The sequence below is a fragment of the Manis javanica genome, chromosome 3 (genome assembly GCF_040802235.1).
Source record: "Manis javanica isolate MJ-LG chromosome 3, MJ_LKY, whole genome shotgun sequence".
Taxonomy (NCBI): Eukaryota; Metazoa; Chordata; class Mammalia; order Pholidota; family Manidae; genus Manis; species Manis javanica.
In genome coordinates, this window is record NC_133158.1 from 33,931,970 (window position 1) to 33,954,227 (window position 22,258).

General features: G+C 49.8%; 1 protein-coding gene across 4 annotated transcripts in view; it reads right to left on the reverse strand.

Annotated features, from left to right (window-relative positions):
• Positions 1–692: 692 nt before the first annotated feature.
• The window catches only part of FGD5 (FYVE, RhoGEF and PH domain containing 5), a 108,177-nt gene continuing 86,611 nt past the window's right edge, over positions 693–22,258 (reverse strand). For 3 of the 4 annotated variants that reach the window (XM_037023792.2, XM_037023791.2, XM_037023793.2), the window contains exons 11-21: positions 21,019–21,090; positions 19,931–19,999; positions 15,390–15,473; positions 13,872–13,951; positions 11,684–11,783; positions 11,209–11,346; positions 10,649–10,778; positions 9,715–9,845; positions 7,173–7,301; positions 2,293–2,447; positions 693–1,923 (exon numbers count right to left, since the gene is read on the reverse strand). In XM_037023792.2, the coding sequence (XP_036879687.2) occupies positions 1,887–1,923; positions 2,293–2,447; positions 7,173–7,301; positions 9,715–9,845; positions 10,649–10,778; positions 11,209–11,346; positions 11,684–11,783; positions 13,872–13,951; positions 15,390–15,473; positions 19,931–19,999; positions 21,019–21,090 (1,125 nt within the window). In that variant the 3' untranslated portion in view covers positions 693–1,886. The remainder of the gene's footprint in view (positions 1,924–2,292; positions 2,448–7,172; positions 7,302–9,714; positions 9,846–10,648; positions 10,779–11,208; positions 11,347–11,683; positions 11,784–13,871; positions 13,952–15,389; positions 15,474–19,930; positions 20,000–21,018; positions 21,091–22,258) is intronic. The other variant, XM_037023794.2, reaches the window with a different exon arrangement.

Genomic DNA, 22,258 nt, shown 5'->3' on the forward strand with positions numbered 1-22,258 from the left:
ATATGTACCCCAATGTTTATCGCAGCACTTTTTACAATAGCCAAGATATGGAAGCAACCTAAGTGTCCATCAGTAGATGAATGAATAAAAAAGAGGTGGTACATATACACAAAAGAATACTATTCAGCCATAAGAAAGAAACAAATCCTACAATTATGGATGGGGCTGGAGGACATTATGCTCAGTGAAATAAGCCAGGTGGAGAAAGACAAGTGCCAAATGATTTCCCTCATTTGTGGAGTATAACAATGAAGCAAAACTGAAGGAACAAAATAGCAGCAGACTCAGAGACTCCAAGAAGGGACTAGTGGTTATCAAAGCGGAGGGGTTGGGGGAGGGTGGGTGGGGAGGGAGGGAGAAGAGGACTGAGGGGTATTATGTTTAGTATACATGGTATGGGGGATCACGGGGAGAACAGTGTAGCACAAAGAAGGCACATAGTGGATCTGTGGCATCTTGCTGCACTGATGGACAGTGACTGCATTGGGGTATGGGGGGGACTTGATAATATGGGTAAATGTAGTAACCACATTGTTTTTTCATGTGAAACCTTCATAAGAGTGTATATCAATCATACCTTAATAAAAAATTAAAAAATAATAATAACTCCTTGAGATGATGTTTGTTACAAAAGGTTTGCCAGCCAATATGTTTCTTTTTAGGGACTGGGTAGCAGGAGGATGGGGACAGAATCAGAAAATGATGATTTTTTTTTATTTCGATGAGAGTAACAAGGAATTCCCCCTGCCCCCCAACTCTGCTTTATGTGAAAACACGTTCAGCATAATGAGCAGCAGTCTTATGCGGGAGGTGGCTGGACCCCACGCGTCCAGGGAGTATCTACAAGCCACCACTTCTCTGCTGCCTCACCGTATCCAGAGCCATGGCCAAGACCACGAATTCACCTTCTGATGGTGTCTTTCTCTCTTTTCATCTCTTTCAAGCCTTCCGTAAAATGGCCAAAGAATTACCGAACAAGTAAGTGCACGTTCTCATACAGAACGGCGTCAGCTCATGCGCGGTAAACACGGGAAGGCACACAATAAGCAGACCCCATCTCCCCAGAGACTTTTCCATGGCCCCGCGGGTGGGGCTGGATCTGCCAGCAGCCGGTTCCCGGCACTGGGGGCGTGTGAGGACTCCTTTGGGAAGGAGGGATCATCCTGTAGTAAGTCCCGTCAGTCTCCAAGTCGCAGGATCAGGGGAGAGGGGCTCCTCGCCTTCCTGTGCAGCGCGGGCGCCCCCAGCAGTAGGGAGGGCCCGTTCCGTGTTGCCGGCTTGCGGCGGGCCTCAGCCAGGCGTGCACGGATCACCTGTACAGACATCTCGCTGAGTACTGCTGGCCCATTAGTCCACAGGACTCCATCTGCTATTGACTTAAGTAAATCACTTGAAGAACATAAAATTGGAGGTTGCAGCTCAGTAAAACAATAAAGTGCTTTCAATGAGAGTAGCTGTTATTTACCGTTGGTTCTCCTTTCACCTGAGGCACTAATATCAACCATATGATAGGTGATAATGTTTATTTACCAGGAGTAAAACTTGTAAAAGCCTGTTTCTACTAAAAAGCCTACATTTCTTAAAGGTATTTTCCTATTGGTTTCCATGTCTTCATGTTGCTAAATTTTAACTCACTGTTGGGTAGGAAATAGTTTATGCTGGGGTGGGGCCAGGTGGGGTGGAAAACGTGAAGACAAGAAGGAGCTGTTCATAAATATCCCTTAAAGGTTCCCCTGGTGAAGGTGTGTGGGGTGGTTACAGCAGAAAGGTCAGGCCCCGTGCTGAATCCAGGTGTGTGTCCTGATGTGTGGAGAGACAGATTGGCTTCTGGAAGGGTCCATGTATCAACCTAAGAGTATATCCTGAGTCCCCGTGCTTAATAACTGCTATAACACACTTGCGTCTTCCATGGCCTCGATCCACCTGTAAAACAGAAGACAGGACACTTGGTGTCACAGCTCTGCCTGTGACTCGGCCACAGACCCTGTAAGTGATTAGACTGGATTACTATCAGCCTGAGGTCAGGGATCCGGTCCTATTCATATTTGTTTCCCTAGCAGTTAGCAAAAGCCTGGAACTGTGCAAAGGTTTGCTGAATCGATGTACGCCTGTATGAATGAACCATGATCATCTCTGAAAACCTCACAACTATGAGCAGGTGCTTCTGTTGCTCTGCTGTGGCCCCGAAGGGACTTAATGGGATAGGAGGGCTGAGAGGAACAGAAGCTGAGGCCCTGGGTAACACCTGCTCCTTCTGAGACAGGGCCAAGGAGACACAGGTTCTTTCAGTACCTCTGAGCTGAATTGGTATCCTCAGCTTTGAAGCTATAAAATAGGGTTTTCTTGTGGTAAAGGTGAAAAATAGGTCCTACTTCGCTGCTGCCTTCTTCCTTTTCAGGGGCAATGGTGAACCCCAGCAGGGGCATACTCTCCATGGCCACTGTGTCCTGCAGAGGGAAAAAGGAAAACTGGTAGCAAACATGGCACTCCACACAGTCAACAGTTCAGCATGTCCTGGGACCTCCAATTTAGGACGCACAGTGAGCCCTCCCATGGGGGGCATGCTTTGGCAATGGAGGAATAACCACACACATACTCTTCAACGCCACTTCCCACCAGGACCAGCCATGAGGAGGGAAAGAAACTAACATTTTGTGACAGCCTATCAGGGTCCAGACATAGAAGGTGTCACTCCTCTTCTATGAAGAGACAGAGATGCAGAGAAGGTAAATAATTCCCCAGGATTGCACAGCTTAAGTAAGGGGCAGAGCCAGAACGTGGACTCATGACCACCTTCTAACTCTACATTCTTTCCGCTGACTTGATTAGTCAGTGACTCGGTTTTCCAGAGTTTCCTCTGATAACATACTCTGGTCATTTTCCCACGCCCTCATTCACACTGCTTCAGTGTGGGGCACTCAGGGTATCTGTGCTATAAAGTTGTTAACAATTCGATGAGATGTAACAGAGAACATAGATGAATCTGAAAATCATAGTGTGTAGTGGAAAAATATTTTTATACACGTGCATATTTATGTAAAATACATACATGTTCATAAAATACAACTTTATGAAACCACACATAAACAAAAAGAATTAATTAAGCATGTCAGAATGGCTGTGGGGGTGGGGAGTTTGTATATAAAAGGGAATCAATTTTCAAAGACTGCTTGATCAGAAAAATGCATGGACAATATTCAACACACATTCATGATAAAAAAAACAAAACCAAAAACCTCTCAGTAAACCAGAAGTAGAGGGAGCTTCCTTAATCTGACAAAGGACATCTATTAAACACCTACAGGTAACATCCTAGTTCATAGTGACATACTGAATGCTTTTCCCCTAAGACTGGGAACAAGGCAAGAGGGTGCTCACCCCTATCAGTTAAATTCAACATTGTACTGGAAGTCCTAGCCACTGTAATAAGGCAAGCAAAAGAAATAAAAGACACAAAGATCAGAAAGGAAAAAGCAAAACTAGATCTATGCCTGCAAAGGACTCATTTGGTTAAAAAACAACTACTAGAACTGGTAATGAATTTAACAAAGTCACAGGATAATCATTGTTTTGTAATATCTGTATGCTAGCAGCAAACAACTGAAAAATAAACTGCATTCAAAATAGCATCCAAAAAATGAAATACTTAGAAATAAAGTTAACAGAAATGCAAAAAGTATAAGACATCTACACTAAAAACTATAAAACATTAAAAGAGAAATTAAAGAATTAAATAATGATGATTTATATCATGTTCATGGATTAGAATATTCAATATTGTTAAGATGCCAATTCTCCCTAAACTGATCTATAAATTCAATAATCCCTGTAATAATTCCAGGCTTTTTGGTAGAAATCAACCAATTATATGGAAAACAAAAGACCTAGAATATTCAAAACAATCTTTAAAAAGAACAAAGTTCAAGGCCTTACACAATCTGACTTCAAGACTTACTATAAAGCTAGAGTAATTAAGGCAGTATTGACCTAGGATTGGCAAATATGTAAAACAGATTAGAGAACCAAGAAACAGCCCCACACTCATTCAGTGATTTCATAGTTAACAAAGACACCAAGATAATCCAAGAGGTAAAAGATATAGATATGGAAAAAAAATGAATCTCAACTCCTATCTCAGACCATACACAAAAATTAATTAAAGATAGACATAAATGTAAAAGTTACAACATTGAAGTTTTCAAAAGAAAATATGAGGGAATAACTTTGTGAGCTGCATTAGAGAAAAGTTTCTTAGGACATAGAAAGCAATAGCCATAAAGGAAAAAATTAATAAATTAGGCTCATTATAGTTATAAACTTCTGTTCACCAAAAGAACAGAACAAATTAATTCATTAAGAGAAGGAACAGGGAAGCAACACACAAGGAGAGAATTTTTCATAAAACATTTACCTGACAAGATTGGTGTCCAAGATATATAAAGAACTCCTATTACTCAATAACAAGAAGACAATCTACTTTAAAAGTGGGCAAGAGAGCTGAACAGACACTTCTCAAAGGGAAATATAAGAATAGCAAAAAGTACATGAAAAATATTATTCACTAGGGAAATCTAAATCAAAACCACACTGAGATAATACTACACTCTCACCTGAATAGCTAAAATTAAAGACTGACAATTCCAAGTGTTACCAAAGAGGTGCAGCAACCAGAACCCTCACATTTACATCCATTGTTGAGGGGTGTGTACAATGGTACACCACTTTGCAAAAGGTCTGTAATTTCTTATAAACCAAATATATACCTTCTTGTGATTCCAAAATTCCAATCTTAGGTATTTACCCAAGTGAAATATAAATCTATTTTCACATAAAAACTTATATTAAAAGAGTTTAAAATGGCTTTATTCACAATCACCCAAAACAAGAACAACCCAAATGTCCTTTAACTGGTGAATGGAAAAACAAATGTGGTATATTCACAAACTGGAATACCACACAGTCATGAAAAGGAATGGCATATTGCTATACTCAACACCACAGATGAATCTCAAACACCTCATGTTCAGTGGAAGAATTCACACATGATTCCATTTACATAAAGATCTAAAAGAGGCAAAATTAACCTCTGATGGAAAAAAATTAGAGCAGTGTGTTGTCTCCAGGGACAGGTGTGAAATGGGGATTTATAGATGCATACATTAGTCAAAATGCATTAGTCAAATGGTAATTTTAAGATGTGTGCACTTCATTAAATGTAAACGTACCTCAAAATGGAAAAAAAAGTACGCAACTATTGAACTCATAGGGAGGAGTATATTTTGAAAAACATAAAAAAGTAAGATGGATAGAGGGATGAATCAATAGATATTCAATCAGGGAAGAATAATAAATTGGTAATTGTGTAATCTAGTTGATGGTTATATTCTAGTTTACTGTGAAATTTTTTCAACATTTATAATTGAAAATTTTTATAATAATAAATAATAAATGTATTAACTAAATAATAACATGTGGGAAAAGATAAAAAGAGATCCCTGTGTTTCTGACAGCCACTTTCTCCCAGGGCTATTACTGAATAGCAAGCTGCATCAGCTTTGGGCCACCCCAGGGGGCATGACAAAGGCTCATGGTAGCATACACTTGAAAACTGGCTATCCACTTTATCAAACCTTTTTTCTTTGATGGAATTTGGAAGCTTGATCCCATCATAGGCATAGGCTTACTGAGAAATTGTACAAAGTCCTCTCTATGGAAGAAAACTACTTTGGAAGAGTGCTTAAATGCATCTTTTAAAATCAACCTATGCTGTCACTTCCCTGACAGCTGTTGCTTAGTACCTAGAAACTCCGGGTTTTTCTTTCTCAGGCAGGATTCACCTCTCTTTGGTGGTTATTTATCACTAGGCTTCATTCACCTGCCTAAAGCCAGCATTTCTTCCCAAAGACTGTTCTGTGCAGTAACACTTCCAAGAGACACTTCATAAAGATGGGCCTGTGGTGTGGCCAGCCAGGAAGTCTCCAAAACACACCTCAGTGCGTCTCAGATGCCGAGAAGGCCCTCTGTGAGGAAGCCCCACTACCTGCCTGCTCAGGGCTCCCTCAGAACCCAGTTTCCAGAGAACCCCTGCAAGTGTCCTGTAGAACACCACCTTAGGAAGATCCTGCTCTGGGCTGAGAAGGGCATTATACCACATTTCAGTTTGTTCTGGAAAGATCAAAATTCTCCTCAGCCCCAGAAAGCCTCATCAGTGGATGTTTGGGTGAAGAGCCCCCCTCAGTGAAGGCTTGGCTCACACAGTGCCCGAGTCACTCAGGCCCACAGTGCATCCCCCTGTCTGTGTCCCTGCTGGCCTCTCACATCCCCAAGGGAGGAGCAGACTGTGATGGTTACAGCTGTGGGTCTTCCGTGAGGGAAACCTGCCCTAAAGAAGGGAGTGCCTTTTGCATATTTGCCAGAATCTGCGGTCAGGGGAGAAGGGCCAGCCCTGTGCTCACGTGAACATCTTCATGGGGTAAAGCACCTACCCTCTGCAGCTGGGCAGAAAGCCTTTAAGTCCTGTATTCAAAGCAGATTTAGCCTGTGGAAACCACCAGATGGTGGGGCCTGGACACAGACATCTTTCACATTACCCTACAGGTTCAGCCTGGGTCAGGGCCAGACAGCCCCCTGTTGTCCAACCACAGCCCAGACCTGTCTCCTCAGGGGGCGAGCTCGATTTCCAAGGAGGCCCTCTCTCCTATTTTAGAAGGTGTAAATATAAGATGTTCTAGAAAAACATCAACTTGAGTTTTTAATTAAGTGACAGAGTTACTACAAGGCAATGTAGTTCCCTGACAAAAGAAGTGCCCAGACAAAAAGTATGGTAGCTTCCACCATGCAGGTAAATTTTGTCCCAAATAACAGAAGCAGAGAGCAGAAAGCAGCTTCCTCTTAGGGAGTGCCCAGCTTGAAAAGGGTACTGGGTCTGTGACACTCAAACACGGGTGCACAAGGTCAGCCTGCTCCAGTGAATTCCTTACTTTGCAAGGACACTCAGCACATGGCATCATGCAATACAGACTTCACAGGCGAGGGAACAGACCTGGCACCAGGCCTCACACTGCCCTGCAGGTAACAGGCCCATGTGCAGACCCCAGATGCAAGCTCAGAGGCCCAAGCTTAACCCACAGGCCTTCACAGGAGAAAGGAGAGAAAGCATGAACCCCCAATACCTCACTGGCCATGTAGGTGTAGAGCACTTTGCCTTTGATGACAAACCAGAGCTTCTTCCAGTGTCTCTTGCCTTTCTTACACCGGCTGAGATAGCCACTGATGGCGGAGCCTTCCCCGGAGGCGGCTACCTGGCGAGGGAAGCAGAGTGTCAGGGCACCATGTGGCGGGCACAGATCAGACAGGGCCAAAGTGACATGGCCAACCTCTGGCAGAGGGTTTATACTGCTTTGAAATCTGAGACTTGGACACGGTCTCAGGATCTACCCAGCACCTCAAGGCAGCAAAACTGTACCGGAGCTGGAGATGCAGGATTTACTGAACACACCCAGGAGACACAGGAGTCAGAAACCGCCTTCAGGAGTGCTGCCCCCAGTGATGTTTCAGATTCTTGGCCCCCCCACTCCAACACCTGAACCCCCCAGTTACGAAGCTGCAGATATTTGGGGGAAAAGGTCCTTCCTTCTAAAACTGATTCTTACACTTTTAAGCTTATCTCTTTCTTACATCTGAGGAGGGATCTTCTTTGACTGTTTACTTGAGGTCCTACGCTCTCCTGCCTAAAGGGGTATGCTAATTCCTCTTATTATTATTATTAGTAGTAGTAGTAGTAATACAGTAGTACGAGTCTGTCGGACAGTCATTATGTGGGGAACACAGGCTGGAGTAATACTGATGGGGGGTTCAGTCTAGGTCTCCCTGCTACTAGATGGGTAATGTTTGGCATGACTGACTGACTCCCTCCAGGTCTCAGCTCCCTTACCGTGAAGCTAGAATTAAAGGACATAAGACAGGTACCTGACCCACAGTAAGGGCCCCATAAATATAAATCTTAATGTTAGAGCAAGGCCAGGTTTAGAAATAATTTAATCTGATGTTCTCATTTTACAGATGGGGAAACAGGCCCAGAGGAATGGAAGGATCTACTGAAGGTCAAATACCTACTTAGTTGCCTAACTTGGATTTCTCAGAAAATACACTGAAGGTCAGCAAACTTCAGTGTAGAGAGAAGTTACAGCCGGCCAGGCTGCGCTGAGCTCTCCGACTCCGACTTGCAGAGTGGACAGAGCACCCGGGGGAACCTGATCCTGCGAGCGCCCTTTCTGACTGATGCTCAGGGCGCAGCATTTCTGCAGACTGTCTGGGGGGAAGCAGGTCTTCCCGCTGAGATGGGGGCTCCCGGGAAAAGAGAGGGGTGGTGGGAGACTGGGACACATTTCTCCCGGGGCTCCTGCAGATCCCTAAGCACAGTCTTTGCTGGATAATAGAAAGATTGTCACTTTGGGCAAAAATTACCAAGGGGCTGCTGGGGCAGATCCATGTAGCACCAGAATCACCCAGCTGTACAGCCTAAGAGTACTGCTTCTCAAACTGCGCCCATGGAACACCCAGGCTGTGAGCGGGACTCAGGTAGGCCGCCACCCCAGTGGGAGTGAGAGGTGACCTTTTCTCAATTTGCAGAAAGGGACTCATGAAAGAAGTGATGGGGCGACCATACAGTGTGTGTAAAATGTGTATGAGAAAATGTGAAATGATATCTAAGAGAAATTGAGTGGGAAAAATGTAGAAAAGATTCAGTATAATGTTATCTTTTGGATAAAACAAAAGATCTATGAATATGTATCTTAGGTATATACATATTAAAATTTCTGGAAGGATCCAGAAGAAACTTGCTTGTGGTTACCTCTGGGGTGGGGGTTGAGAGACTGAAGGGTCCAGGGAGGAAGAGAAAACTCACTTTTCATCATATATTCTTTTGTGCTTTTTTGGGAAAAAAATTTTGACCATGTATGTGTTATTCCCAAGGTTTTTAATATACAAAAGAAATTAAGTTAATGGGAAAAACTGTACCCATTTAAATTTTTCATCCCTTAACACTTTTTTAAACCCTTGCTACCTGCTACTCCATAAGGAGTATTAATGGAAAATGTGGAAACCACGCATCACACTTCTTTCGACAGCTTGTATATTCATAGGCACACATTTGTTTGTGGTTGTGATTAGAACACAGACATATAATCGGGTCTATTTGCAGGACGGGATTGAATTTAGCCAATTCTGAGGTTTCCTGCAGAGTTCCACAGCTCACCACCTGAACCCCTCTGGGGCCCCAAAAGGCACAGCTCCGAGGGCCGCAGAGGGAGGGTGCCGCCACCACTGCAGGCGTTAGTGGAGAGCACCAGAGGCCAGGGCAGTAGCCTTGGGTACTGGGTCCAGGCTGTGGGGCAGCAGAGAAAGAAGGGAGAAAAACACAAAGAGCTGGAAGCAGAGGGGCAGGAAGGATGGCAAAGACGTCTCCTGGCACAGTCTACACTCATTTCAAGCCCTGCGATCTGCTGCCAAGCAGGTGTCTTCTTGGCCATGCTGTTTAAGTGGTGAGTCAGTCTTCGAAGCCAGACAGTCAGTCTCTGTAAGGGATCCTCTTTGTCCCCAAGAGCCCAGTCAGGCTGGGGTGGGGAGGAGGGTCCAACACTGTCCACCGGGAGGAGCTGTGAGCCTTCCAAATCCCCTGACTCCCTTAAAGGTATAGCCCCCCTGCCATACCTCCGTCAGGGCTGAAGGGACTTTCTTCTGCTTCTTGAAGGTGGAGGGGTTGATGCTATGGAAGACGGACGAGAAGGCACTGCTTGAGAAGCGGGGGGAGGCCAAGGGGAAGCTCATGCTCACGGGCCGCTCTGCACCAAGACAAGCCACAGGGCAAGGGAGGTGAGTGTCCACACGGACAGGCATTCACCTTGCTGTGGAACTCAGATTCCTATAACATCAGAGCTCCTGCCCCATTCTGAGATAGAACCAGCCTCACTGTGGGGGTTCAGTGTGACCAGAAAGGCAGGCACCCTCCCTCTTCTGGCACAAAGGCCCCGGGGACCAGGAGGGAGGCTTTGCCTGGGTTCTGGCCATGCCTTCTTCTCTAGGTCTCCCTGAGGCCAAGGCTGGGCAGTCCGCTCTGATGGCTTTGGGTGGCCCCAGAGAAGAGATGTCTTTGGCTTTAGGCCTAGGGGGTACTTGCTGTCCCTCAGTCCAATTGTGCTTGGGTTTGCCTGTCCCCTGAGCAGTCTCTCAAAGGCCACCTCCACCTCCTTAGGCTCTAGCATCAGAGGGTCCTCAGCCCTTCCCTGACCCACAACTCCTCCGGGATCCAGCTCAAAATCTTTGTTCCAAAAAGGCTCCACAGAACACAGGCCTACAGAACCTCTGGGAAAGAGGGCCCCAAGGGCCAAGTAAATGTGAGCACTGTGCCTACTGCCCCCTGCCCAGAGAGGCACTGGCCCGGCATTTCCCAAACTTCTGGGGGCCCCTATTAATTCTCCAGGGAACCAACATTTTGGGAATTGGGGCTGAGGTGTGAGTTTAAACCCGTTTCCTCCCCCAGGGCTGCCTTTGTCCTGAGCCACCCCAGGAAAGTGGTTTCAGAGACAGCCACAGGCAGGAGGAAGCCCTATGGGTGCCGTGCAGGAAGGGAGCTGTCCCGGGGTACCTCTCCGCAGGCCTGGGCCATCCCCACCCCTCTTCTTCAGCTCCCCGTAGCAGCCGTCGCAGACCTTGGCCATCCGGTCCCTGAGGTACTTCAGAGGGTACTTGTTTCTCGAGCAGTTGCGGCACACGATCTGTGGGCCCGGTTGGGGACACACGTCAGGATGGTTCTCACCCTCCCAGCACGTGCCTGTGTTTTCTCCCCTCTGCCGGCCCCCCACCTCCTCCGGGGACCCCAACTTCTGAGCTCATGTCTGCCAGGTGCCCCTGCTTCTCTGGGGCGGCCATGCAGAGTTTCTGTGCAAGTGCTTATCTGTTTTCCTGACTAACCACAACACGATGCCTCTTCTTCAAGGACTGTAACCACACAAGCCATGATTTTCCTGAGGGAGTGGTGCAGTGGAATGGGCCTGGGATTTGGAGCCCTGGTTCGAAGATAAAATGGGAGTTGACCATTTCTACCTCCCAGCGTTGGGGTGAACACGCCCTGCTCTGGGTCTGCCCCACAGAGTCCCTAGCCCACACCGTCCTGTGCACACACTTCTCCCGGACGGGGTGACTCACCTTGCCACAGGCGTGGCAGTGGTGACGCCGCAGGGTGAGGGAGAAGTCGCAGCCACAGTTCATGCACATCATGACATGTGTGACAGGCACCAGGGTGGGGGGCCTCTCCCCAAGGCTGACCCCCAGCCTCTCCCGAATCTGAAGCAATAGCATCAGGTAAGCAGTGTGGTAAGAGCCTGGCTAGACAGGCGCCCTCTTTCCAGAAGGCGGGTGGAAGCACTGGTGTGGGGACAGAGTGGATTCTAACCCCCACCCCCTGCGTCCTCCTGGAGGCTCCCCGCCGGAGGACACAGAGCCAGGTGGCAGTGAGCGCCAAGCTGCACCGTGACTGTCCCTCAGTGCAGCGGGGTGAGGAGGGGCTCCAGGGACAGGAGGGGCATGAGGGGCCAGGCCCCGCGGAAGGAGCTGAAGTCCTCCTGGGTGTGCGGCCACCGGGGGAACCCTGGCATCAGGCAGGCCACAGGGCCGCACTCACCTCCACGCTGTGGTGGAAGGCAGCCAGAGCCTGGGCCTTGTAGTCCTCAGGGAGGGCTCTGCTCAGACAGCCATGCCAGTCATCCCGCTCGGCACAGGAGCTGTGGGCACGAGCTGCAGTGAGGGGAGCGTGCGCCCGTGGCTCTGCCTCCCACCCTCTCTGCGGAGACCAAGTCCCTGGCAGCCCCTTGTCCCCCTCCCCAACACCCAAGCTGCTCAGGGTCTGAAATCCCACAAGTGAGCTCTGGGCCTGGGGTCGCGCCTCAGCACCTCCACCTAGCAGGGCGGCCAGGGCACCTTAGCTGTCCTCCAGGCCTCTTCACCTGTAACATGGGAGTGTCAAGGCTATTTCTCCAGCTCCCAGGGCTGTGGTGGGGATGGAATGCCCCACGGGAAAGGGTCGGGCTTTGACAATGGCAGAGCACGGGGCAAAAGCAAGGGTGCTGGGAAGGCACAGAGGCTTCCACACTTCAGGAGGGATGGGCTGGCAGGGGCCCGGGGCTGGGTACCACAGGGGAGAGGTCGGGGGATGCAAGCGGCAAGTATCAAGTCCCAGTCCCCCTCCCTTCCTTCTCACTTTCCCCGTAACTTCCCATATAGCCACTCATCCGACATGCCAACTCCCCAAATCCCCGCCCTGTGCTGGCAGTTTCCAGAGCACCAGTGGAGTAGAAATTCTCACAGGGCCCGCTAGGTGTCGCCCCCACACTGCACTAAGAGTGGGGCCTGCCTGGGAGCCTAGCCAGCTGGGAGTAGGTGGGCAGCCGGATGCGTGTCCCTGAAAGGAGATGTATGGGTTGCACTGTTCCCTGGAAGCTTCAGCATGAAGTATCTGGGCTAGCAGGAAGGTCACTGGCCTGTCAGTGAGTGGTTTCTTGAGGCCACTGGCTAAGGGGCAGTGCCTCTGCCTGGGACAGAGAGATGGGCAGCCCCACCTGAAGGGTTAGGTGTGGCCTTTCACCACCTCACCTCATGGCTGGACAAACAGAAGCCATACCGAGGGCCTTCTCAGGCCCGATTTTACCTAGAGATAACAAGAGGCAAGGCCATGGACCCCACCCAGCCAACCCCCTCCAGGAAGCCTCCAGGAATAAGGACTCCCCAACATGGGTAGGTCACTCCTTAGGATTTCCAAGGCTTCTTCTACCTTGTCAGGACACAGCAGTGGGTAAGAGCTCTGGGACACAATCTTATATTTGAACCCCAGTGCCATTTCACATGCTGAGACCCCTCTTTAGGCCTCAAACCCCACCTCCAGGGGTGATGATGCAGGCTGGAGGAGGTGTCTGACACCCAGCAGGGGCCCCGTGCACGTCACTCTGTCATCAACGCTATTTATTACAGCAGAGATGTTCTACGTTATAACTGGTGCCTAACTCTCCTGCCTAATGTGGGCTTCTGGAGAGCAGATCAAGGTTTAAACTGTTTATGCCCTCAGCACAGGTCGTGGTACTGAGGAATAGCTAATAAATGTTTAGTGAGCAAATGCATCTACAAGATGGCATATGTGCATCAGCATGTGTCCCATGTCACACCCGGAATCACCACCCCACACAAAGGGCACTGCTGCCACCCCAGGGTCACATGCTAGCAGACAAGGAAGACACTCAGGCCTCAGGGCCCCCCTCCCACCCCCACCGGGGCCTGAGTGGCCCTGGCAGGAACCACACTTTCTGGCTTCTGAGCTGGGGTGGGGGGCGGGGGAGGGTGGGGACATGAACTGGCCTGGCCTTGAAAGAGGGAGCAGGGGCAGCTCTTTTGCTGCCTAAAGTCAGTGTTGTGATCCCTGGGCAGCCTGGGGGCCTGGAGAAGACACAGCTCAAAGGCCACACCCCCAACCAGGAAAGGAAATTGGTTAATAGTTAGCTCACTCATTATTTTCTGTCATTCTCCAGACATGAAAGCTTAAGAGCACACCACCGTGTAAACAAAGGTGCATGATGCACTTTTTACCTGCCCTAGCTTTTCGTGTTGCTGCAAAGACCCAATGATCATAGTTTTTTACAATGTGAGGAATTGTTATTCTTATATTTATAAAGAAAAGGTTCTAGAAAATAAGAACTTCTGGTATCCAAAGGATACCAAAATAAAAATGACGACTCACCCAGCGTTTGTTACCCCAAACTTTACCGCCTGTCAGACCCTGCCCCTTGTCCCCGAGACCCTCCCTCCTTCCCGCCTCCCCATACCTTGCAGACAGAGTCAGACAGGACTCAGGAGTCTCCATCTTTAGAGCATAGGGCACCTGCTCCATCACAGGGCGGCTGACCTGGAAAGTCAACAGCAGCCACTCAGGGTAGGGACAGGGAGGGACAACCCAGACTGGCTGCTTCTCCAGGTACAGCCACTGCTCCTTCTGAGCCTGGGCTACCTTATCTGTAAAGGGCAAACCTTTGCGTGCTGAGGGTGCATGCGCGCCTGTGTGTGGTGGGGGCGCTAGGGGGCCGGCTTCCAACTCTGACTCTGTGGTCCTTGGAAGGCTGTCATGCTGGAGCAGTGCCCACCCATGACCACTCCCTCCCTCAGCAGGCTCCTCAAAGGAAGCTTTGGTTCAAAAGGGAAGAAGCCTCCCCACTGAGAAGAGCCTCCAGGAGTGAGGCCGCAGCCTGCCTCCACCAGCTCTCCCCATCATCCTCTCCTCTGCCGCGGTCCTCTGAAATGACACCCCACAGTCCATTCTCCCCGCAGTGTCCCCTCTCTGACCCCATCCCCACGTGGCGCCAGAACTAGCTTCACAAAAGTGCTGCTCACAAAGCCCTCAAGCATCCCCACTAGCTTCCTCCCATCCTGTACTACCCTAGTTGCCCTGAACTAGGCCATATATGACCAGGGCCCCTTCCTGTCACCCACGAGATTGTCCAGCTGGCTGGCATCTTCCTTACATTTGTTTAAGAAATATTTGCTGCTTTAACAGATATTTGCACACCCATGTTCACAGCAGCATTATTCACATCAGCTAAAAGGGGGAAGCAACCCAAGTGTCCACCCATGGGTGAATGGATAAGCAACATGTGGCCCAGCCGTACACTGGAATATTATTCAGCCTTAAAAGAGGGAAGGAGGTTCTGACACAGACTACAACACGGATGAACCTTGAGGACATTGTGCTCAGTGAAATAAGCCAGTTACAATAGGTTAACTACTGCAAGATTCCACTTCTATGAGGTCCCTGGAATCATCACATTCATACAGACAGAAAGTAGATGGAGGTGGCCAGGGCTGGGGAGGGGAATGGGGAGTTAGTGTTTAACGGGGATAGTGTTTCATTTGGGAAGCTTAAAAAGCTATGGAGATGGATGGAGGTGATGGTTATACACAAGGTAAATGTACTTAATGCCACTGAATTCTATGCTTAAAAATGGCTAAAATGGTAAACTTTATATTATGTGTATTTTAGCACAATTAAAAACCTTTACCAATCACCTACAGTTTCCTCCCTCCGAGCATTTCCTTATACATTTTAGGACACCCTTCCTTTTCCTCCTATCCAAATATCACCCACCCTAAGGGAACTTGGCTCCCCTCTGCAGGAAGCACTCCCTCCTCTCCCACTCCTGACTACCTACAGCGCAGTCCTGTGTAACCCACAATGTAATACTGCTTCCCTGTGGCCCCCTCTTCCCAGCTGGCCTGGGAGCTCCCAGAAGCAGGGGTGTTGTCTCCCCTGACCTGACCTGCCATCCCAGGGTGCTTAACCAGGCACCCACCTTCATGCTGGCCACCGCCAATGTGTTCTTCAGCCGATACTTCCCGTCCTTCTGGGGATACGTGTACAGGAGCACATCGCTCATCTGGGGAGAGGGAAGCCCCATCAGACATGTCCTGGCCCCAGAAGGCTGCACTGGGCGTCTGTCCTGGAGGATCAGTGATCTCCACGGAGCAGAGGCACCATGCATCCCCCAGGGAGCCCCATGGGACAGCAAAAACCCTCTGGGCTGAAGACAGCCCCTTCCTCACAGCTCCTGGGGAGGCCCTCAGAGGGACACACGCGATGCCCACAGAAAGCCGACACAGCCATGGCCACAGGGGCTGGCTCCATCACGGGGTACACCCAGATGTCCATCAGCGGGGGAACGGGTAGACTGAGGCACAGCCATGCTGTGGATCACTTCGTGACAACCCAAAGGGACAGACTGATGATACACATGGCGACACGGATGAATCTTCACAACATGCTGAAAGAAGCGGGACACAGAGGAGCACACCCTGCTTGGTGACAGTAACGTGAAGCTCCAGGACAGCCACAACCAATCGGTAGTGACGGAAGGCAGGCCAGGGATGGGGGAAAGTGACCGCTGTGAGGGACACAGGGCAACTTCCTGGGCGGCGGCCAATGCTCCGTGTCTTGACCCAGGTGGAGGTCACACCATGGTACACATTTGTCAACACACATTGACATGTACACTTGAGACTGATGCATTTTACTCTCTATATATTAAGCCTCCATAAAGTATAGTCAAGGATCGAGAAGAGAGGGGATGAAGAGAGGAGGAGGAGGGGAAGCTCCTCACAGACAGGGAGCTGGTGGGTCCTGTTCTCTGCCACAGTCCCCGGGACACCGTAGGTGCTCAAATAATATCTGCTTAATGAACAACTGAAGCTCCCTGCCCCATGCAGGACAGATAGGAAGAAACACAGTGAAAGTCACTTCACCTCCTTAGGACAGTGTGTCTGGCTAAAAGGCTTACAGTTTGAAAAGACGAAGCCAGGCTCCGGGCAGTCTGTGGACTGTCAATCCTGAGGCTGTTCTGCTACAGACAAGCCGTTTCCCTCTCTGAGCGTCAGCTTGGAATGCGGGACATCTCTGCCCCACCTCATTATGGACTCTGAGAGAGCATGGCCCGGGTGAGCCCTCTGCGCATGGAAGCTAACTCAGGGTAACACTTCCCCTCCCTGGGGACAGAGTCTGCTGTGGACACAGAACAGATGAGTTTTCCTACCGGTTCATGGGAGGCTGACAGCCTGGCTGGGCAGTGCAGGCGGCCTGGACCGGAGCCTGGGCCATTGCACCTCAGGCAAACCCCTCTCGTCTCTGGCCTCACTGTCTCTCACAAGAGGTGGCATAGAGCAGGGGCCAGCAAGCCATTTGTAAATAGCTCCATAGTAAATGTTTAAGCCTTTGTGAGTCACACAGTTTCTGTCACAACTATTCAACTCAGCATTGTAGCCCAAAGGCACCCACAGACATCAGTAAATGTGAGACTGCCTGCCAGTGGACCTCTGTTAACGAGAACAGGAGGCAGGCTGACCCCAGATCAGCTCTGCCACTCTAACAGTGATGAGAGCAGTTGTCCACCTGGAAGCCCACTAAGCCCCCAACAGGAACCAGCTCCATTCATGCCCCAACAATCCACAAGGCAGGCACTATCGTCATCATCTCCACTCCATAGATGGTGAAACTGAGGGACAGAGTGGCCAGACAAGCTGTCCAAGGTCACGGAGCTCAAGCAGGTGGAATGCAGCTCTGGGGTGGTCAGGTGTGTGTATTGCAGGTGGCTGCACAGAGTCTGGGCCCCATCTGGGGACAGTGACTGCACCCCAGCACACAGCCTGGCTCACGAGCCCATCACCCAGGGGAGCTGGCTAGTGTCTCTCACCAGAGCCATCCCAGCCTTTCTGCTGCTGCCCCTTGAGCGCCTACAGCCATGGCACCCGGAGGCTTTATAAGAGGCCCAGGCCCCGGTGGCCTCCTAGCTGCCAGCACATCTCTCCTCTTCTGAGCATGTGCTTTACAGCCCCACTTGGTGGAAGGAGGAGAGATTCTTCATGGAGGAGGACGGGGAAACTTCTCACAGGAAGGAGCCACCCGTGGGGAGCCCCACCTACAGCTGGGGTCAGAGGGGACAGCGGGGCCATGGTGGAGGTCTCCCCACAATACTGCTCCAATCCCAGTGTGTTGGCGGGCAGATGCTTTGACTTTGTCCTGCAATAAGATTATTTTATGAAAGTGGCATCTTATGAAGAAGAAAAATTCTTGAATGTGTTTGCCATGGCCCTCCCTGGCTCAGGAATCTGTGTGTCCATCCTCCTTCCAGCTCTGCCTCCAGCGGGCATTTACTAACCCCCTACTCAGGGACGGTCCTGTGCTGAAACCAAGAGACGGAGCAGAGACCCAGGCTCAGAGGGTGGGGGCCACGGCCCAACAATACAGAGAATCAGAGAGACGCGGGCCTGTCTTCATGACTGAGTGTGGGAGAGACTATGGTAATGAAGGGCTATACAAGATGCTGGCGGGAGCATGGTGGGGAAGAGGTGGCAGGAGTCAGGGCCTCACCTGCTCAGCCTGGCTCATCACCACACAGGTGGCCCTGAATTCAATGGTATGGGTTTCTTCTCAATGGAGAGGTTTTCCAAATACATAGACTCTAACATGGAATATGGGATGGCTGCCCCAACAGGACTCCAAGACCCCCAGCTGGACAGGGGCCACATTCGCACACCTAGCACAGATCCTGGCACACAGGAGATGGATAAGGAGCTGTACGATGCACGAATGTCACAACAGGCAGTGAGCTCCCGTCATTGGAGGTATGTAAGCAGAGGTCAGACAACTACCTAGAGAGAGGGAAGGGACTCAAGCATCTGTGGGGACATTAAGATCCTTTTGAGAACCCAAAGCTGAACAATCCACTGCCTGGCTCTCAGATTACTTTCAAAGTTCCTCCCTGGGGACCCACTCCTCCTGCCTGTAGCCAGATCTCTCCCTTACTCCGCAGCTCCAACCGCCCAGGGTGGGGGGTCCGCATGGGAGGTGACAGGCAGCCGCTGGATGGAGACGAGGGAGAGAAGAGATGCTGCGTTTGGTTCACCCTGTGCTCTACACAGAGCAGAGGGCCCACCGAGGTGGGCCACAGCCTCAGGACACAGCTGCTGAGGCGCCACAAACCCTGGCTGGATGCCGCAAGCTCTACACTTTCTGGTGGGGCTCAGCATTTCCCTACTCAGTATCATTTGCTCTCTCTGAATTCAGTCCTCAAGTGGGCCCCTCCATGGACAGGGTTTATGTGGGACAGAGAATAGATCAAGTCATGAGTGGAAGGGCCCCTCTCCAGGCAAAGATTTCACAAGACTCACAAAAGTCCTCCAAACACCATGCTTCCCAACCTCTAGCCTTTGCTTATGCTATTCCTGCTCCTGAAACGCCTTTCCTTCCTCTACCTGACACATGCCTATCCTTTTCCCACAAGCTTTCTCAGGTATCATTTTCTCCAGGGAACACCAACACAGTGAGGAGCACCCAGGAAATATTCAATAAATGTCAGCTGCTGCTGTCTATCTTCGTTTTTCTTCTCTGACTCTTCATGATTCTCCTCTTTGCTTCCATGGTCCTCTGGGATTTGGTCCATATCGTTCCCATAACTTGATATTTACAAGAGATGCTCCAGGTTGAGTAGAGTAAAGCCAAACAAAGACTCCCTGGCTTGCTGCGAAGAGGAGCCCATTCAAAACAGAGCCTCTGAAAGTTTCCTACAACAGCCTATTTACTGTATTTTGCACACAATTCTAACAAGACCCGAGGAGGCTGTTAGGGGCAACCATGACAGACAGTAACAAGAAATGATGTGAAGGAGCATTTGTGAAGGCAATCGTGAAGGAGCAGAGAGGAAAACTAAGCACAGCAGCCAGAACTTAAAAGGCAAAACAGCTCAGGAGTCGCAGGACTGGGGCAAAGAGCTGCTTGTAGCTCCAGTGCTGCTGAGGCTGCTGTTACCACACCACAGGCCTGGGCATCCCCGGTTGTTCCAGCCGCAGCTGTAAATCATCACGAAGGTTCCAGGCAGCTCTGTCTTGGGCACAGTGGGCCTGGAGTCACAACCCTGGCTGCCTTCTGGGCCTCTGCCACTGACCTGCTGGGTGATGTGGCCAAGAACACACTCCTTTCTGGATCTCAGTTTTCTCATGCATTAGAGAAGGTGGTTGAATTTTCCATTCCATGAAAATACTCAATTCTTATTCCATCAAAAGAATGTAATGGTTTTAGGATGTTTCAGATGGGGACATGGAAATTAAATTACAGGAACATTCTATTCATAATAATCATTCAAATAATAGATAAGGGATGGGTTGTGGTGTCCGGGGGTTAAGTTCTCAGGTTTCCAGAAAGCTCAGCTGTACAGAATGACCCTCATGACAAAGACCCAGCCTGTTCCAGTCTCCCCCAACCCACTTCCAGCTGTCCTTCAATACTGGCGCCAGAAAATGTCACAGAACTTGACAGCCCTGGGGTTTGCTTGGGTGGGGTACTTACCAAAAACAGGTGCCGGGGGCGTCTGTTTTTCCCTGTTACCTTCATCAGTGTTCCTTCCTTCAGAAACTCCTGTGGGGAGAGAAGCAGCCCCTGGCAGTCAGGCTGATATGCCCCTACTGTCCGAGAGAAGGGCCGGGGGAAGGCCCTTGAGAGGGAAACTTAAATTATGAGGCCTCCCAGGGGCACAGCGAGCAGGTCATGGACAAACTGCCAGCTTAAGAGAGATGCTCGGTGTTTGCTAGAGCAGCCTGGGGATGGGCATCTCAGCTTCTTGGGGGCGCTCCATCCTGAATTATACCAGGCCCCAGACACCATTCCGGCTGCAGAGTGGTCCAAACAATGACTCCCTGGCTTGCTGCAAAGAGGAGCCCATTCAGAACAGAGCCTCTGAAAGTTTGCTACAACAGCTGAAGACCTGTGAACAGTTGCTACAGCCCCCTGAATAGTGAGTGGAAGATACAAATAGAATGCTTAATAAATATTTACTAAACTGATGACCCAGGCCACAACACTAGGTGTGATTTTATAGCATCTCAGATCAGTGAGATCCCTGCTAACCCGGATTCAAATCTCCTGAGCACAATCTCTCATTCCTTGTCTCCTGTCCTTCTTGGGTCATAACAGGTATTCATTCAGTAAAAGAACACATTCTTTATTGTTTTTTGAGGTGAGTTTTATGCTTTCCACTTGGAATCTTAAAAGGCAGTAAACTTGTTTCTTAAAACATTTTATTTTTAAGATGCTTTCTTGGTGCTCTTTGATGATTTTCCTAGCTTCCCAGCAATGCTGGAGTACACTAACAATACCTGGGTGTTTCATCTTCTCTGAGGTGAGGAGCACTAATAGGAAACACTGAACCCAATGGCACTGTTTCTTTAAAGGCCCTGAGAGCAGAAAACCCCAGGGAAGGCAGCCCTGCATGGAGCCCAGCAGTGCTGGCCCTGCCCGCCCTCCTTCCACGGGGTAAACAGCACCTGCAGCCAGGCCTGTCTGGGGCCAGCCCAGCTGAACAATGGGGCTTATCAGAGACCCGCCCGCCTGCCTGCCAGGCTGTGCTCTGCCCCTGCCCCTGGCGGCATGGCACTCACCCTTCCTGGCTGGAGGAGATCCCCTTGGCCCCGAACGCTGTGCTCAATGTGCACCAGCTTCTGCAGGTTTTCCTGTGGGTGGGAGCAGGGTGAGGGGGAGATGGTCAGGGCCCCTCCAAGGGGTTTTATCTCCTCCACAAGGGGTGACATTGCTTCCGTTTCAGAGGAGGAAAATGGAGCCCAGAAGGGCTTTGCCCAAAATCTGACCTGTTGTCCATGGCAGGATTGGGACCTGAGCCCAGCTCCGCAAGATGCCAAGTGTGTGGACAGCCTATAATCACGCTAGACCCTCCAGCCTGAGGTCTGACACCGCTCTCTGTCTGCATGCCACGGGACGGTCACTTGGCCTCACTGCATCTGATACCTTCCGTCTGTTTTGAGGCCACTGCTCCTAGTCTGAATCTGTGTCCCTTGTAAGGCCAGGAGCATCTGGACTTCAGTAACCCAGGCGAGACAGATGCCCAAGGCTAGGCTGTCTTTCTGGGCTTGCAGCCCACGGTGGGGCCCCTGAGGGAGAGTAACCAAGCAAACACAAGGTCCAGGGAGGAACAGCTCTGCCCTCCTTGAGGACAAGTAACTGTGTCTGGGAACTCCTTGCCAGTCCCTCAATGGGCTATCCACAATATGTAAAGTGACACACCTCCCTCCCCTCTGCATGGCACCCAACACTAGAAATAACAAGCATCCATCCCAGGGGGCTGGTGCCCCTTGAACCTTGTGCAGGGTCAGGTTCTAAAGTCAACTAATAAGGTGAAAGCTGAGTGTACAGAAATCCCCTTAAAAAGGCCTTTACCCTGTCCATCGTTTTCAGCATAAAATCCTGCACAGTAAACATGTATAACACTTGTTCCATTTCTACTCATTATATAAAAAGTTGAGAGAGAACGATGCCCCCACCCTAACAGTGAGAAAAAGCCAGATGATCTACAAAACCGTAACTCTTCTTACACCCCCTGGAAAGCTGAGGTCACAAGGCAACCAACTGAACTAAATCCCAAAAACTGACAAGTCCTTCCCTGGAGATACAAGACTACCAACTGTTGCACCTTTGGCCACACACAGGAGAAGAGGTGGTCGGCATGACAGAGGGTAAGAGAAAGCAGCTAAAATGTTAATGGGTTCTTAAAGGTCAGGTGTGGGCTGGTGGGACAGTTTAGAATGACAGGGAGCTCCCGACACAAGGGACATCTGCAGTCACTTGCAAGCTCTTTTCCAAGAGTTTCCACCGGGTGCTCACAAA